The 19,900-nt window shown below is 35.3% G+C and overlaps 1 protein-coding gene across 10 annotated transcripts in view; it reads right to left on the bottom strand.

Annotated features, from left to right (window-relative positions):
- Positions 1-445: 445 nt before the first annotated feature.
- Positions 446-19,900, bottom strand: part of NOL4 (nucleolar protein 4) — a 410,591-nt gene continuing 391,136 nt past the window's right edge. For all 10 annotated transcript variants that reach the window (XM_082699570.1, XM_082699569.1, XM_082699571.1 and 7 more), the window contains one exon: positions 446-2,397. In XM_082699570.1, coding sequence (XP_082555696.1) covers positions 2,204-2,397 — 194 coding nt within the window. In that variant the 3' untranslated portion in view covers positions 446-2,203. The remainder of the gene's footprint in view (positions 2,398-19,900) is intronic.

The following is a 19,900-nucleotide window of genomic DNA, read 5'->3' as shown; positions in this document are numbered from 1 at the left end:
CTTAAGGATTTTTATGTATATGCTGAACTCAAACCGGTTACTTTTTGAAATGGCAACCATGTCCAAGTCTTCAAAGATGACTGCAGCAAAAATCGAAGCAGCAAAGAGGCACTTCCAACAGAGAAATGCTTCTCCTAAGATGTTAAATCAGGAGTGACTAAAAGACCCAAATTACTTATATAAAAATGAGGAGTAAAAGAAATTCTTAACTCAGATTTAAATAATCAAATAAATATCCTTGGTTTGCTAATTTCCCTTACCCTGTCTTGGAAAAATTCTTTATTGGACAATGTTGAGACTCTAGGGGATCTTGGGATAATCCTCAGATATAAGGTTAACTGTCCTTCTTATACTAAATGCTGGGTACAAAATGGCATTGCATATTTTCAAAGCCAACTGCTAAATGCATAGTATCCTTCAGAAAGTTTGGAAGTTTTCACAATCATTATTTTTACACAGAAATCTGTTTATTAAACCAAACAAAACAGATAAAATTATACCAGCCCTCGATTTTTTTTTGAATTTTCATTTAAATAAGCAAACTCTAAATCCACACCTTAAAAGATGTTTGTGCATCTATGTATTTCCAAAATACTCATATTTCAATAAGTTTTTCACATTATATTCACCAACAGTATCACAAAAGTTCTTTTTTTGTGTTTTTTTGTTTGTTTTACGTAACTGTCAGGAACAGTAATTCTAGAAACACTAGAAGAAAAAGCATAGCAATGTCCACAGTTACAAGAAAAAGTGCACATTACTTGGTCACAATCACAGTCATTACTTGAAAAACTATATGTAACAAGTACATAAGAAATATCACTGATGCCTTAAACTCATTATCAAAAACTGAATGACATAAGTTTTACATAAAATAAGGCAAATTCAGGAATGCACAAAGAATTTTTAATCCAACCAAAGCAGAACAACAGAAAGATAATTGTACAAGAAGCATAAACTGATGTACTTCTCCCTAAATATTTAAAAAATAGGCTTGCCTCAGTGCACAAAGAAAACACCATTCATGGGTATCCAACACTATAAAATAAGAAAGGGCAACGGTCGGGGGAGAGGGAGAGGAAGGGAAAGTTCGTGGAAAAGCTGCAGCTGCGTCCACTGAGAGTTCTTTACATCGCTGTAATTCATTACCTAGAACTGCAAATTATACAAATCCTATCAGGAGAGGTAATGGTCTTTTTGGAAACTATTTCTGAAAGAGAGAAAGAAAAACTACACACGAGTGCAAATTTTCAGATTGTCACTTGCAACCTCTTAACATTCAGCCATCTACATCCAACTGCTGCTGGAGGCGCGCCTGGAACACAGCAGCGTCAATCCACGGTGAGCAGCAGTAAGGAACCAAGGTGTGATTTTTTTTTTTTCAATGATATGTCTTTTTTAATATTAAAACATTCTGTGATGAAAACCTCTATTGCGAAACTGCGATGTTGAGAGGCATGACGAGCGCGAGTGCAGACGCGCAGGCTTCTCGTGGAAGTGGTTCCCGATGTGACGATTTCAAGAACATAGCAAGGGTTTGTTTTCCAGCATTGTTATTTTTTGTAGAAAGGATTTGGAAAGAGGAGAAGGCAAAGGGATGTGGAAAAGGTACTTACAGTAGTTTCTCAAAACAGTTTTCTTTTAGGACCTATGAAAAAGTTACCAAAGTAAAAATGACAATTTTGAATGAAAAACAAGTTTTTGTCTTTTTATAAAAATTACATATATATATTTTTTTAAAATACAAGATCCTTCTCAGTGTTGTTATATCCTGTAGCAACAAGAAATTTGGCTTTTTTTTTTTTTTTTTTGCCAGATACTGTAGCTTTCTGTCCAGTAAGTCAGTAGTAAATTCCACTAATATGTCAGTTGGATCTTGAACTATTTTTTATACCACAAACTTCTTCTGTTTTATCCTTGAATTAAGAATATACAGCTTTTTTCCCCCCCCAGATATTTATGCTGAGAAACTAAAACATAAAGCAGTAGGCTGGACACATTACAGTATCTCAAGTACTTCAGAGGTCAGAGTTCCTTTGAAGCACCTTAACACATCACTTTATGGTTCAAGGACAATGTGGCATAATGGAAGTATTTCTCTTAAGACTGTGCAGTAAGACCAGAAGCGTCTCTGCTGGGAAATCAAAATGTCATTAGTGGAAACTGCAAATTTAGACCTCAGTGAATAGGATCGTCATTTGACTCAGTTCTGTTGTAAAATAAGATTTTCCAGTTCATCTGCAGAACGCAATAAAAATGCAGCTGATTCTCGGTATCCTGCAACGAGCTGTCTCACGGCATTGATCTCAGTTGGACTCAGCTGGGGTCTGGAGCTTGAACTGCTGGAGGATCCTGAGCTAGTTGCCAACTGCCTCTTCATGCTGAGATCCGTGGGTCCTAGAAAAAATAATCCCAAAATTAACGTGAACAATCTTTGTTCCGGTACTTTGAACATGACCATTAAATTGTTGACTTAATTCACTTACTCTTTTGTGAAAGCTACTGATACCTTTAATCAAATACATCAGCTCTCTGAAATGCCAAAGAGCAACATGATATGAAATGAGTGGCTGAGTTTTCTCAGACTCCTTGTCCAGATGATCACTTCTTTCTGTGGAAAGACCCTGAAGACCTACTCCTAATACGTGCTTTTTGGCAAACTCGATTTTAAGTCTACTCTACAGCTATTGCAGCAGTGTAAAATGTTGGGACTTGCAAATGCTTTCTGTTTGCACCCTTGGTTAACAAATAATTTTAGGTCCCACCTAAGCAGATGGAAACGTCCTAGATTGTGATGCTAATGACTCCAGATTACAAACTCCTCCATTTAGAACAAAGGAAATCTGGGATAGAAGAGTTCAATGACATGGTTGCAATTCAACAGCTTTTAAGTGGCATAGTAAGGATGTGAATTGCATATTTTTTTATTTCAGGGGACTGCTTTTCTTCTATCATGTTGGTTAGTATTTTAAAATGTGTTAAGTTAGTAAAAATTAGTATTTAAAAATATTAGATAGCAGTTAGTTTTAGGAGGATGCAGTAAGTAAATGATCAGTACAAACAATTCCACAAAGAAACCAGACCTGGGATAGTGCTTTAGGTATTGTTAAAGCTGCTTCTGTATTTATTTGCCTAAAACATTCAGGTGTCCAAACGTTTATTACATATAATTTAAGCCAATTATATTACCTATAATTAAACCAAATCAGATAGGTCTGCTTTTTGACAACATATTGTAAGTTTTTATTTCTTTGTACATTTTTACTTTAAAATAATTTAGTTAACAGAAATGTCTTAAAGATTTTTAAAATACTTTCCATCAATTCTTGGATTATTAAGCTTTTTTTTAGGTGTTATAAAGGTTTTAAGTGTTCATTGTTATAGCAACTACTTAATGAAAGGTAAGAGCCATAACTATTAAATTTGCAATGAGTAATATATTTAAAATCCTTGAATAAACATTACTGGGGACATTAACTGAAGGCATGCTCAAGAATTGTAGCAATTCTCTTACTTGAAATGATTTAAACAGATTTTTCTTAGAGAACTTTTCATATAATACTATTCAATTCCTGAACTGAAACAGGGGATGTTATTTTATCCTGTTCCTCCTTCTTGAGGCCTGATAGAAACAGGTCAAGACCCAACCCCTTTCACCCTGTACCCGAAGGGAGAAGGGGACTCCTGCCAGCAAGGAGGCACATCTCAGGAAATGGGAACAGCTTCACTTGTAATCTAATTAGGACAGAGACAAGACTAGCACACAAGAACTCAGACATTTGAGAGGGACTTATTTCCATTTCTGCCACAGCCTTAAAGCCTTGATTTCCTAGCAGGAGTTAGTTTCCATTTATTCTGCTGTTTACAAAATCCCAAGGCTGATACAGCAAGCTGAAAGGGAGAGATACGAGATACGGGGATGTTGCACGCGTAGACAGGAATTCATGAAAAAGCATGGAAGCAAATCAATAGCAACTAGTGCATTTGGAAAGTTCTGAATGGATTAAGAAAATATCATGACATAATCGGTTCTGGTTTATGGACGAACCAACTTTAAATTTGGATTTTTTACCCTTTATATTCAAGTATCCCAGGACCAGTACAAATCTTTATAAAACAAAGTAGGACTTTCCTCAATTATGTAGATATGTCATGTCTAGTTGATCATTTTATTAGAAGTTGTAACATTTTATGATGTTTTTGCTGACAAGCCAAGTGGCTGGTTAATGTCTTTAGATGGAATTAAGAAAGGGTGAGGCTAGGGCTCAAGTTCTTTTTGGGATAAAAAGATTGTGATTTCGTTCTAACACCATGGTTCACAGGTTATTCTCTATCTCTGGCTCAGAGATAAAGGCTTCCAAACTAATATATAGTTTTCACTTTCTTTCTAATTATTAACACAGACAAATTCTAGATAGCTCAGTAACACAGAAGCCATTCACAACTTTGTTATTTTCTGGAAGAAAGTTGACTTCCATTATCTTGGAGTCTTTTAGATCTACAGGATCAGGATTAAGTATAATTAAAACTAGAAGGAATTGTTTTTGCTGAATATTACTCAAATCTTCCAAGTTAAGAGGTAGAGTAGGGAAGCAAAAAAATTAAGTAAAAAATGAACAAAATTAGTGACTACTCAAACAGCTCTTTTGTTTGTTACTAGTACTTTTTTTTTTTAAAGATTTTATTTATCTATTTGAGAGTGTGTGTGCAAGAGAGGACGAGGGTCAGGGAGGAGGAGAGGAAGCAGAAGTGGGAGAAGGAGACTTCCTGCTAAGCAGGAAGACTCACATAGGGCTCAATCCCAGGACCCCAGGATCATGACCTGACCAGAAAGCAGACTCTTAGCTGACTGAGCTACCCAGACACCCCTGTTACTAAGATTCTTATCTCCCTCATTCAGACAATTCATACCTGACTGGCTTAGCTTCAACTGAACAATCAATGTAAAGTAAAATGTCAAATTTTGTGAAGATGTTAAATTTAATGAAGTCAAGGAAAATATTCTTGGAGATTTGCTCAAATAACAAAGCCATTAAAAAGTGTGCATTCTGGAGGAGCGGCCAGTAAATAAAACAAGCAAAAAGAATGACACAGTAGATGTTTCAAGAGAAAATGATTTGAATATCAAGTGTCAAAGCAAATCAGAAAACTTGACCAGTTTTAAATACCATAATTATGCAGACTTTATAGTCATTCTGAAAATCTGAGTAAGAGGTAATTCATGGTAACAGAAAATGTTAGAAGAATTAAGCTCCACCAAAATCAATCTTTGATTTTTTTTTTAAAGGTTTGGGGGAAGATTTATAAGGTATTTATTTATAAGTTATAAGTAAATTCTAATTAAATGAAGATGTATATCCATAATTCACTTTATTTTTTGATGTATTTCTTAAATCAAAATATAGTTCACATACAATGTTATATTTGTTTCAGGTGTACAACACTGTGATTCAACAACTCCTATGCTAGCTTACTTTTGTTTCAAGTTATTAAAATTATACTTAACATTTGGTGTAATATTAGAAGAATTTGATTCATTATATACATGTAACACCCAGTGGTCATCACAAGTGCTCTCCTTAAAGCCCATCACCTATTTAGTTCATCCTCTCCCACTTCCCCTCCAGCAACCCCTCATTTGTCCTCTATTGTTAAGAGTCTATTTTATGTTTTGTCTTTTTTTCTTTCCCCTATGTTTATCTGTCTTGTTCCTCAAATTGCACAAATGAGTGAAACTGTATGGTATTTCTTTGACTTATTTTGCTTATTAGCATAATACCCTCTAGCTCTACCCACATCATTCAAATGGCAAGATTTCATTGTTTTTAATGGTGAAGCAATATTCCATTGTGTGTGTGTGTGTGTGTGTGTGTGTATGTATGTATGTATGTATATATATATATATATATATATATACCACCTCTTCTTTATCCATTCATCAGCCAATGGGCATTTGGACTCTTTCCATAATTTGACTATTGTTGATAATGCTGCTATAAACATTGGGGTACATGTGCCCCTTTGGATCAGTATTCTTGTATTCTTTGATAAATATCTAGCAGTGTTGGATCATAGAGTAGTGCTATTTTTAAGTTTCCGAGGAACCTCCATACTGTTTTCTAGAGCAGCTGCACCAGTTTCCATTCCCACCAACAGAGTAAGAGGGTTCCCCTTTCTTGGCATACTTGCCAACATCTGTTGTTTCCTGTGGTATAAATTTTAACAATTCTGACAGGTGTGAGGTAGTAGCTCATCACAATTGTGTGTTTCCCTCACAATGAGTGAGGTTAAGCACCTTTTCATGCATCTGTTGGCCATCTGTATGGAATCTTTGGGAAAAAGTCTACTCATGTCTTCCCATTTTTTAACTGGATTATTTTGGGGGGTGTTGAATTTATTAAATTCTTTAGATTCCAGATACTAACAGTTTATCAGCTAGGGCCTTTGCAATTATCTTCTCCCATTGTGAAGGTTGCCATTTCACTCAAGTATAGCTATCACCTGCCACCGTACAAGCCAATTTTAAATTCATGAACTATATTCTGTAAGCTGTACCTTTCGTTCCTGTGACCGTCATTCCATAACTGGAAGCCTGTATCTTATCCTTTCCTTCAACCATTTTGCCATGCCCTATCCCCCTAGCTACCATTAGTTTGTTCTCTGTATTGATGGGTCTGTTTCTGCTTTTATTTGTTTCATTTTTTAGGTTCCACAAATAAGTGAAATCATATGTTGTTTGACTTTCTGACTTATTTCACTTAGCATAATACTCTTTAGAGATCCATCCCTATGGTATCAAATGGCAATATCTCATTTTTTTAATGGTTGAGTAATAGGCCATTACATGTGTACACACACACACACACACACACACAGCTCATTCATCTACTGATGGACACTTGGTTGCTTCTGTATTTTGGCTATTGTTAAAAATGCTGCAATAAACATAGAGGTACATATATCTTTTCAAAGGAGTGTTTCTATTTTCTTTGGGTAGTTAGCCAGTAGTGAAGTGCTAGATCATATGGGATTTCTAGTTTTGATTTTTTGGGGAACCTGCATACCATATTCCATAGTGGCTACATAAAATTCCATTCCCACCAGCAGTACACGAGGGTTTCTTTTTCTACATATCTTCACCAACACTTGTTATTTCTTGTCACTTTGAGTCTAGACATTGACAGGTGTGAGGTGATAACCTCCTTGTGGTCTTTATTTGCATTTCCCAAATGATTCCTGCCATCGAGCATCTTCCCATGCATCTGCTGGCCATCTGTACGTCATTTTTGGAGAAATGTCTATTTGGGTCCTCTGCCTATTTAATGGGATTGTTTGGGGGGCTTTTTGGTGTTGAGTTCTTTACATATTTTGGAGATTAACTGCTCTTTGGATATATTATTTGCAAATATCTTCTCCTAATCAGTAGTTTGCCTTTTCAATTTGTTTGATAGTTTCCTTTGCTGCACAAAAGCCTTTTATTTTGTTATATTGCCAATAGTTTTTTTGCTTTTGTTTTCCTTGCCTGTGGAGACCTGCCCCCAAAAAATGTTGCTGAGGCCAATGTCAAAGAGATTATTGCCTATGTTTTCTTCTAGGAGTTTTATGGTTTCAGGTCTCACATTTAGGTCTTGAACCCATTTTGAGTTTATTTTTCTGTATGGTATGAGAGATTGATTTTGTTTGTTTGGTTTTTGGTTTTGGCACAAAATGAAGCTGTCTAGTTTTCTTAGCACCATTTATTAAAGGGACTATCTTTCCCCCACTGTATATTTTTGTCTCCTTTGTCATGGATTAATTGACCATATAAGTATGGATTTATTCCTGGCCTCTCTATCCTGGTCCATTGATTTACATGTGTTTTTGTGTCAGTAGCATTCTGTTTTGATTACTACAGCTTTGTGGTATATCTTAAAATCTGGGACTGTGATACCTCTGGCTTTGTTGTTCTTGAGATTGCTTTGGGTATTTGAGGTCTTGTGGTTTCCTATAGATCTTAGTACATTTGTTCTAGTTTTGTGGAAAATGCTATTGGTATTTTGATAGGGATTGCATTGAATCTATGGATTGCTTTGAATAGTGCAGATGTTTTAACACTAATTCTTCCACTCTATGAGCATGGGATACCTTTCCATTTGTATTGTCTTCAATTTCTTTCATCAGTATTTAATGTTTTCAGAGTACAGTTCTTTAACATCCTGATTAAATTTATTCCTAGATTCTTTTAACTTCTGCTCTGATCTTAATTATTTTCTTCTCTCTACTATCCTTGAGCTTTGTTGTTCTTTTTCTAATTTATTTATGCACAAAGTTTGTTTATTTGAATTTTTTTTTTTAGGCAAGCCTGTATGATTACAAGAGTCTTTTAGCACTGTTTTTGCTTCATTCAGAAAATTTCTACTTTTATTGTCTCAAGGTATTTTTCAGTTTCCTCTATTTGTTGAGACATTGGTTGTTCAGTAGCATATAGTTTAGCTTCCATATTTTTTTTCCCACAGTTTTTTTTTTCCCCTACTTGATTTCCAGTTTCATACTGTTGTGGTCAGAAAAGATGGTTGGTACAATTTCAATCTTCTTAAACTTATTGAGACTTCTTCATGGCCTAATATGATCTATTCTGGAAAATGTCCCATGTGCTTGAAAAACAATGTGAATCTGTTTTTAGACAGAATATTCTATATATCTGTCAAGCACATATCATTTAAAGCCACTTTAAAAAATGATTGTCTGGATCATGTATTGTTGATACAAGTAGGGTGTTAAAATTCCCTACTATTTTCATATTACTGTTAATTTTTCCCTTTATGTCTGTTAATATTAGCTTTTAATATTTAGGTGCTTCTATGTTGGATACATAGGTATTTACAATCATTGCATCTTATTGGATCAATCCCTTTATCACTGTGTAATGCCCTTCTTTGTTTCTTATTAGAGTCTTTGTTTTAAGGTCTAATTTGTCTAAGTATTGCTACCCAGCTTTGTTTTTCTTTTCATTTATTAGCATGAAATATATTTTTCCATCCCTTCTTTTTCAGGTTGTCTGTATCTTTAGGTCTGATAGCTAGTCTCTTGTAGGGAGTATCAAGATGGGTCTAATTTTTTATCCATTCAGTCCCTCTGTGTCTTTTGATTGGATAATTTAGGCATTTGTATTTAAAGTAATTGTTCACAGGCATGTACTTATTGCCATTTTGTCAATAGTTTTCTGGCTTTTTGCAAATCCTCTGTTCCTTTCTTCTTGTTGTCTTTATGTTTTGATTTTCCGTAGTTATATATTTAAATACCAAATTTAGAGAAGGATACAATAAGAAAAGATAATTAAAAGCTACTATCGCTCATGTATATATAGACAAAAATCCTTAACAGAACAGAGCAAGCCAAATTCAATAATATATTGATAGGATCACACAGCATGATCAGGTGGGTTTATTCCAAGGATTCAAGAATGGTTCAATATCTGCAAATCAATCAGAACAAAAACAGATACAAAGCATACAGTCTTCTCCATAGATGCATTCCAAACTGGGAAGGAACACCTAAAATTGTCAATCCTAAAATTTGTATGGAACCACACAGGACCTCAAATAGAGAAAGTAATCTTGAAATAGGACCAAAGCTGGAGGCAACGTCCTCCCTGATTTCAAAAAACGTTACCAAAGCTTTAGTAATCAAAATAATGTGGTATAGGCATAAACACAAACAAACCAATTGGCAGAGATAGCCCAGTACTATACTTAGATGTATGTGGTTAATTAATTTAGGACAAAAGAGCCAGGAATACACAATGGGGAAAGAACATTCTCTTTTATAAACGGTGCTGGGAAAACCAGATAGCCATAGGCAAAGAAATGAAATGGAACCTCTAAAACTATACATAAAAATTTACCCAAAGTTGATCAAATACTTTAAGACCTGAAACCATAAACTCCTAGAAGAGAAAATAGATGGTAAACTCCAAGACCTCAATCTGGCTATGATATTTTGGATTTGACATTAAAGCAAAAGCAACAAAGGATAATTAAATTGAAGAAAACAAAGTTTAACGCTGACACTGCTGTACAACATCACATGATCAATTCAAAGGTTTTCCACAATATACCTAACTCAAAAAATAAATAGTTCAGGAAGTAACCATATGACTTATATTTTAATAAACTTTGTAAATTTGTCCAAATAAGCCTTTCTGCTTCATACATCTTAGCAGATTCCATTTAGGTTTTACTGAATTATTTTGTTCTTTACAATGAAAATATTCTCAGTGAAAGCTGTTTCACTTTATACTATTCATAAACACAAAGTCTTTTGTCACTTCAAACTCATCACTGATTATTTAAAAAAAAAAAAAAAACAAAACCCTAGCAGTATTAGTAACATCTCCACTTATACAGAGACAAAGAAAACCACTTTTAATCAGTTGCTTTGGTTTTTAATTGATTATTATCCCCAATATCTTAATTTCAGCCCTTTAAGCAGTGTTTTTGCCATAATGCTAATAGTCAAGCAAGTTTCTTTAGAAACAGTTCTTCAATTGCTGCAACCAAACACCATTTAATAAACTCATTATCTTACAGTAAGTGAAGTCACTTTCCCTGCTTGACTAATACAGGAGCCACTTAGAAACTTACTTTGGTTGCACACTTTCATTTTATGTTTTGATCATATGTTTAACAGAAGGATTTTATTGATAATTCATACTTTTCTGACAAAGGGTGAAAAAAATTAACTAATATTCTTTAGCAGCTTGGCTAAATTGGCTAATACCTACAAAGCATCCAGGGCAGTGCTTGGCTAATAGCAGATATACATGACTAAATTCAACAAACAGTTGCAGTTACAAGTGATCATAATAGAACTTGCCTTTTTAATACTGCTTTTGATGATAGGATTATAATGGTACCACAAAATGTGCTGGGCTGCTTTCCATTTCTTTTCCCTCTTTTCAATCTGTTTGTCTAAAATGAGTATTTCATCCTTAAGCTTTTGGTAAAACTCATCTGTTAAACTATCTGGTTATATTTTTTTTAATTCCTAGGTTTTTACAATACTGATTCAATGTATTAATCATTGTAAATTTGTGGGGAATATCTTTGAGTCAGTATTTGCCAATTACATTTTTTGTAAAACCAGCTAACTAAATTTTCAAATATACTAGCATAAAGGTATTATTTTAATATTTAAAATCTTTTGTTCTTTCATTCTGATGATTTTATACTTACTTTCTTGGCTAATCTTGCTTTAAGTCCTTTCAAAGATTTTGCTTTTATTGGTCATCTCTATTGCTTCTTTATTTTCTGTTTAATTTCTCCATTTATTTTCTCTGTTCTGTTTCTAACTTCTTGGATTAAATGAACAGCTCATTAACTTTCTTTGTCTAATGTGTGTGCCAAAATGCCACTTTAGTTCCATCCCACAAATTTAATGTGTAGTGCTTTCATCTTCATTATGAATATTTCTAAATACAATGCTATCAGTATATTAATAATCCTTTGCCACCATTTGCTTAGTCAATATGAAAGAATGTGTGTTGGGCAGGTTCTAGATATAGCCAGATTAAATTTTTGTTGTATTTTCAATTCTAAGTAATTTTCATTTCTATCAGTCTCTGAAAGAAGTGTTTTAAAAGTCTATAGATATGCCCATTTCTTCTTGCAATTTTGTTAACTTTTTATTAATTTTAAGGTTATGTTGTTGGAGCATATAGTTTCTAGACAATTGTGACTATGAACTGTTCCCTGCATTATTAGGTAAGAAATTTAAAGCTTTTGCCTTAAAGCCTATTTTTTACTTATTATATGTGTGAATGTGTGTACACACACATACATTTCCTCTAAATACTTTGCTGCAAGATTGTGTTTTGTATGGGTTTTTTCTATCAAGATGAAACCACTTTTAATTTATGCATTTACCTAAGAATCTGTCCTTTAACAAATACTGGATTACAACACAAGATATGTGTTAATATAAGGTCTGGATCACTCCATCTTCAGGGGGTTTACCACTTTGATTAGTAGAGAATGTCAGATGCCACAGTTCAGTGAGAACTGTTTGACTCTTCTAAAGTCTTTGTGAAACTCAAGCCATTTTCAACCCATTCAGGTCTAATATAAGCCTAACAGATTGTGCTGTCAAGTACTTAACTCCTCTTGACCTCATCAAATTTATCCCTTTCTACTTAATAAACACTGATTAATCAACATTAGGTTACCAAGGAACAGGGTATTTATCCATGAAGTATGTACCAAATTGCTGAGATACATATTCTACAGACAACTAAGAAAACACAAAAAGCAAGATATTTATCACTGTCAAGTAGCTGTTTAAGGCATTATGCAAGGGAGAAGAGAGGAGTATATGACTTACCCCTGCCCTCCCCCCAAATTATAAGTCTACTTTCTACCAAAACTAAGGATCAAGCACTGACAAGGAAATACAGGTTGAATTAAATCTTCCATAATATACTTCCATGTTGATTTGAAAGCAATTTTGATTATTTACACTGTAATTGTTGATATCCCATACAATACAAAAAAGCATACATGACTGTCCTGAAACAAATCTACCTGACTTATTTCAAAATGCATTTTAGATCTGCTTTTAAAAATTCATTTATTAAATTTTTCTTTTAGTGAGTTTTTGCTGTATTTCATCTTTTCATTGTCTTAATCCATTTGATTTATTTCATTTTTCTCACTTAATGTGCCTTGTTAAACAAAACAAAAGTAAAATTGCAATTGAAGAGCTTTTCTACACGATTTGAAAAGACTCCATTGTTTCTGCCATTAAGAAGGCCAATCTTTCCTCTAGGTTAGATTTACTAACTGAGGGCACTCCGCTCTGTAAACAGCCTTAGTTTTTTCATTGTGTGGCCCTTCCACTTGAGTTTCAAATTCAACATTTTCTAGAGACCTAACTCTGATAAACTGTAGCAAGACCTGGCAGTGTCAGTCACTCTCCAGCAGAGTCTTGGAAATTTATGAGGGAAACAACTCAGCATGCCTGTTTTGTGCCTAGTTTGGGCTTGTGGGAAAGGACACAAACACTGTAGTAGAAGAAGAGTTGTTTTCTTAACTCAGATGAATCAAATATACTACATGAGGGTAAAATGAATTACAATACTACTTGAGTTTTTGCATTTTCATACATGTCTACTTTTTTCAAGTAAGAGGAAGTAATGTCCCCCCCAAATAATAAGCCCAGAACATCCATTTATTATTTTTCAGAGCTGAGGCCAAAAATATCTAAATTGCTTAGATTATTGGGTTCTGCCTCTACCATAACCCCATGATTAAAATTTTACCTTTTCTTATTTTAAAAGTGTGTGTGTTATGGATGTACGTATTGTATGTATTTCCCCATTTAGTGAGAGCAGGAGGGGGAGGGCTTAGGGGCTTTGGTGGGGGGTGGGTCTCCAGCAGGGTCCATGCTGAGCAGGGAGTCCCACATAGGGCTCTATCCCACAACCCTGAAATCATGATCTGAGTGGGATACTTAACCAGCACAGCTGGTGCCCCTTAACTTTCATCTTTTTCCAACGACTAGTTGGAAGTTTAGTAAACAAGGGGAAAGATGAGAAAAATCTCCAGAAGGTCCTCAGGAAAAACTAGATATGTTTTATTCTTCTGTATACTTTTTATCTTATTTTAAAATTAACAGGAAACCCCAATAAGCTAAAATTTTAAAACATCAGCTGTAAAATGTATCTGTTTATGTGTATTCAATCTATTTTCAGAAATATTTGAAGACATTTTAAGGAGGTAAATTAAATGGAAACTGTACCTATGATAAAGTACTAGTAACCCAAAGAAATAGTAAAACTCTACTAAAGAATTTGGACTTGGACACAGGTTTCATCTTCAAATGATGAAATCTCATTTTATACATATATAGTTAAAATAAAACTAGTATGTGAAAAATCTGGGTTCAAGTCTTAATATGTAAACTCTCTAGATATGTGAACTGTAAATCTGGGCAAATCATGTATCCTCTGAGATTCACAAGTAAAATGTGAATACTGCTACTACTTTTGTCCATTTGCCAGATTGTTGGAGCAGGGGAAATGAAATTATGCATGTTAAATGGTTCAATGAATGTGAAAGCTGATTTATTTGACACAGAGAGAGAGAGATCACAAGTAGGCAGAGTAGCAGGCAGAGGGGGCGGGGGCGGGGGGAGTAGGCTCCCTGGTGAGCAGAGAGCCCAATGCAGGGCTCAATCCCAGGACCCTGGGATCATGACCTGAGCCAAAGGCAGAGGTTTAACCCACTGAGTAACCCAGGCACCCTGTGAGAGCTGATTCTTAACTGGAATCCTACCCTTGCCTTAACTTCTTAGTAAAAATAGAGGATTCATGGATTATTTAGGTTAAAGACTAAGGATTTATTCAAGTTGATGTAACTCATTGTATTAGTCAAGGTTCTCCAACGAAACCAAACCAACAGTGTACAAGATACATGTGTATAATATATAAGGAATTAGCTCACATTATTATGGAGGCGGGGAAGTCCCAAGATCTACACTTGACAGGCTAGATATTAAGGAAGCTGCGGGGTAGTTTCAGTCAAAGTCCCAAGGCCCGAGAACTAGGATAAGTGACTGTGTAAATTCTAGTGTGAAAGTTTGTAGGCTCAAGACCCCCAAATTGCTGATTTTTCAGTTCAAGTCCAAAAGCAAGATGTGACCACTGTCCAGCTCAAACAAGCAATTCTGACTTAGCTTTTTTTTTCCTCTGGTCAGGTCTCAATTTCATTGGAGGACGCCCACCCATATTAGAACCTCCTCCTTTACTGAGTCTACCAATTCAAAAGTTTATGTCATTCAGACAAATCCAGAATAATGCTAGGCTGAATGTCTGGGTACCCTACGAACAGTGAAGCTGACACTTAAAATTAGCCATCATATTCATGCGTTTTTTAAAAATTAGGTTCCCTAGATTTTTTTCTTAATTTATTTATTTGACAGATCACAAGTAGGCAGAGAGGCAGACAGAGAGAGAGGGGGAAGCAGGCTCCCTGCTGAGTAGAGAGCCAGATGCAGGGCTTGATCCCAGGACCCTGGGATCATGACCTGAGCCAAAAACAGAGGCTTTAACCCACTGAGCCCCCCAGGTGGCTCTAGATTTTAATTCCAGGTTCTCTAGATTTTAATTCCAGTGGTGTTAACATACAGTGTTATATTAATTTCAGGTGTACAATACAGTGACTCAGTTTTCTACACCTCACTCAGGCTCATCAAGATAAATGTATTCTTGAATCCCCTTGGCCTACTTCACCCAACCCTCCACCCACCTCTCCTCTGGTAACCATCAGTTTGTTCTCTATACTTAAGAGTCTGTTTCCTGGTTTGTCTTTCTTTCCCTTGGCTCAGGAGACTTACCTAGATAAACATCGTTATGGCCAATGTCCGTGAAATTACTGCCTGGGCTCTCTTCTAGGCTTTTATGGTTTCAGGTCTCACATTTATGTCTTTAATTCATTTGAGTTTATTTTTGAATATAGTGTCTGTGGTCCAGTTTCATTCTTTTTCATGTTGCCATCCAGTTTTCCCAATACCCTTTGTAGAAGAGAATTTTCCCATTGTATATTCTTGCCTCCTTTGTTGAAGAGTAACTGACCATATAACTGCAAGTTTACTTCTGGGTTTTCTACCTGGTTCCATTGATTTACGTGTCTATTTTTGTGCCAGTACCTACTATTTTGATTACTACAGCTTTGTAATATAACTTGAAGTCTGGAACTGTGATGCCTCCAATTCTGTTTTTCAAGATTGCTTTGGCTTTTGGGATCTTGTGTTTCCAAATAAATGTTAGTTACTTCTGTACAGTTAGGTCTGTGAAAATGGCTATAGGTTTTTTGATGAGGATTGCATTGACTCTGCAGATTGTTTTAGGTAGCACAGACATTTAACAATATTTGTTTTTCTAATCCATGAGCATGGAATGTCTTTCTATTTGTGTTGTCTTCAATTTCTTTCATCAATGTTTTATAGTTTTAGAGTACAGGTCTTTCACCTCCTTGGTGAAGTTTATTCCTAAGGTATTTTATTAATTTTGGTGCAATTGTAAATGCATTGTTCTCTTAATTTCTCTTTCCACTGCTTTATTATAGAAAGGCAACATATTTCTGTACATTGATTTTTGTATCCTATGAATTTACTGAATTCAGTTATCACTTCTAGCAGATTTTTTGTAGAACCTTTAGCATTTTCTATATACTATATTGTGACATCTATTAACAGTGAAAGTTTTACTTTTTTCTCACCAGGTTAGATGCCTTTTCTTTCTTTTTGTTTGATTGCCATGGCTAGGATTCAGTTTTTCAGCATTAAGTATAATGTTAACTGAGGATTTTTCATTTATAGCCTTTATGATTGAGGTGTGGTCTCTCTAAACTTACCTTGTTAAGTGTTTTTATCCTAAATGGATGTACTTTGTCAAATGCTTTTTCTGCATCTATGGAAATGAACATAAGGTTTTTATCATTTTTCTTATTGATATGTCATGTTGATTGAATCGCAAATATTGAAACAGCTTTGTATCTGAAGAATCTTACTTGATGGTGGTGAATGATTTTTTTAATATATTGTTCCATTTCAGTTGCTAATATGTGGTTGAAGATTTTTGCCTCTTTCTTCATCAGAGATACTGGTTTGGTGGTCTCTTTTTGTAATGTCTTTATCTGGTTTTGGTATCCTAATAATGCTACCTTCGTTGAATTAATTTGGAAGTTTTTTTCTTTTTTCTCTTTTGGTAATAGCCTGAGAAGACTAGGCATTAAAGTGTCTTTAAATGACTGGCACAATTTACCTGTGAAGCCCATTGGTCTTGGACTTTCATTGGCTGGGAGTTTTTTGACTACTGGTTCAATTCTATTGATAATAATTGGCCTGTTCAAATTTTCCATTTCTTCCTCCATAAGTTTATATGTTTATAGAAATGTATCCATTTCTTCTAGATTGTCTAAATTATTGGCATATCATTTTTCAGAATTTCCTTATATAATGTTTGTATTTATATGGTGTTGGTTATTTTTCCTCTTTCATTTGTGATTTTGAGACCACTTTTTAAATTTATGAGGCTGCCTAGAGGCTTATCAATTTTGTTGATCTTTTCAAAGAACCAGCTTGGGGTTTTTTGTTTTTTGATCAGCTGTACTGCTTTTCTAGTTTCCATATCACTTACTTATCTTTATTATTTGCTTCCTTCTGCTGGTATTAAGTTTGGTCTTTTTGTAGTTACTTTTGGTGTAAGGTTAGGTTGTCTGAGATTATTCTTCCTTCTTAAGGTAGGCCTGTATTGCTAGAAATGCCCCCCTGTCAGAAATACTTTGCTACATCTCAAAGATTTAATAATAAAGTGTTTTCATTTTTTTTGTCTCCATGTAATAATTTCTTCTTTCATTTCTTGGTTGACCCATTCATTTTTAGGTAGCATGTTACTCAACCTACATGAATTGGTGGTCTTCCTAGATTTTTTTCTGGTGATTAATGTCTTTTACAATCTTGTGGTCAAAAAAGATGCACAGTGTGACTTCAATCTTCATTTTATTGAAACTTCTTTTGTGGCCTAATATGTGATCTACTCTGGAGAACTGTTCCATGTGCACTTGAAAAGCATATGTGTTCTGCAGTTCTAGGATAGAGTGTTCTGAATATACTCTTAAATCCATCTTAAATCCATTGAATAACACATTAAATCCAATGCATTATTCAGACGAGATCGGGCGCGTTCAGGGTGGTATGGCCGTAGACCCAATGCATTATTCAAAGCCACTGTTTCCTATTCAAATCAAAATTACAATGAGATAGCACCTGACACCTGTCAGAATGGCTAAAATCAACAACACCAGATACAATAGCTGTTGGCAAGGATATGGAAATAAGGAAGCTTCTTGCACTGTTAGTGGGAAGGCACACTGTACAGCCACTGTGAAAAACAGTATGGAGGACCCTTAAAAAGTTAAAAATACAACTTATGATCTAGCAATCATACTACTAGGTGTTTACCCAAAGAATAAAGAACACTGTTTCAAAGTGATACCCACACAGTATGTTTATAGTTGTATTTGCAACTACCAAGGTATGGAAGCAGCCCAAGTGCCCATTACTGATGAATGGATAAAGAAGATATACAATAGAATATTATCCATCCATAAAAAGAATGAAATCTTGCCATTTTCAACTTCATTGGGTTGATTTTGTTGGGGGATCTGTTTCCTTTCCTACATTAGGGAAGTTCTCAGCTATTATTTCTTCAAATACATTTTCTGTTCCCTTTTCTCATTCTACTTTGGGGAAACCTGTAATATGAAGATTACTATGCTTGATGGAGTCACTGAGTTCTCTAAGTCTATTCTCATTTTGCATAACCATTTTTTTCTCTCACTTGCTGAGCTTGATGACTCTCCATTACTGCTTCCCAGGTATTCATTCTTCTGCTTCCTCTAGATGCTATTTATTCAATTATGTATATTAATTTTATTTATTGTGTTCTCATTGATGTTATCCACTCTCTTCTCAAGTACAGAGAGCACCTTTTTGATCACTACCCTAAATTCTCTAATCAGGTATATTAATTTTCTCATATTCACTTAGGTCTCTTGGTATGATTCTGTCCTGTTCATTTGGGGCATATTCCTTTGTCTTTTTTCCTAACTCTGTGTCTATTCCCATGTGTTAGGAAAGTCAGCTATGTCTCTTGTTCTTGAAAGTAATGGGAGAGGCACACACTTTTAACAAGGTGGCACCTGTCTTCTCCCATAGGGGACACAGAACCACTGCTGAGACTGGGTTGGCTGTGGCTGTTCTGCAAAACATAGGCAGGGGGTGCAGTTTTAACAAGGTGCCTATGACCTTTGCAGGAGGTTGGGAGAGGCAATGTTGGCCAGGTTTGCTGTGGTCTTCTGGGGGACAGGCCTGCGAGGCCAGGTTTGAGTCAGGAACAGCTAGAGAGGATGCGGCACAGTGTAAGCAATTTAGGTAGTGAATGTCTGTGCATCACTGGTGCCTGCGGGTGACTGTGATTATGCTGGAGAGCAAGGAAGGGAAATGGTGCCTGCCAGCTCACTTGTTCCTAGAAACGTCCCTCAGGGACCTGTGAGATTATTAACTACCTCTCCTTCTACTGTGCCCCAGATTTTTTTTTTTTTCAAACTGCGCTTCTAAGCTGTATCTCCTCAGTCTCTTTGTTGTGCCAGCTCTTAAAGGGCAAGGACTCAGCTTCTTTGTACCCTCTAAGCTCTCTGAGCTAAGCCCAGTGATTTTTAGAGTGCCAGGCTTCAAATCCTGCCAGCTGTAAGAACTCATGAAATTTGGTCCTTCTACTCTTTAAAGCAAAATGCTTTGGGAATTTGTCTTCTCTGTGCAGGCTTCCCAGTATGCTGAGCTGTTTCTCACCCTTCTCAACACTTGAGGTTCTTGCCCCCCCCCTCTGTTGGCCACACCTAGAGGGTTGTGCTCTCCACCACATCTCTACCTTTTCTAATGTCTTCAATGTGGCCTCTTCTCTAAATCTAGTTGTGCAGTTTGTTATACCAGTCATGGGGTCATTTTTTAGGTTATTTCCATTGATGTGAGTGTTCTCTAGTTGCATTGGTGGGACAGAGTGGGTTTAGTGTCCTCCTAATTCTACCATCTTCCCTATAACCCTCATGTAAAGATAATTTCAACTTGGATATTCCAAATGGAAAGTATTCTAAATCATTTTAATGTTTTGAGATAATTATATAAGACATATTTACTACAAAGTAAATGCCTACTATACAAATAAAGATTTAATAGGAATTGCTTTTTGTTCTATATGCTCAATGGTAAAATCATTTCTGTCAAGGGAAATGAAATTCAGCCTGGCATTTTATTCATTTGGATTCTCTTCTGTGTTTTGTTTTATTTTAAAAATTTGAGTATTGTG

Source organism: Mustela nivalis (assembly GCF_964662115.1).
Source record: "Mustela nivalis genome assembly, chromosome: 14".
NCBI classification, from domain to species: Eukaryota; Metazoa; Chordata; class Mammalia; order Carnivora; family Mustelidae; genus Mustela; species Mustela nivalis.
Note: the sequence above shows the minus strand (reverse complement) of the source record. Positions and strands in the feature narration are given on the sequence as shown.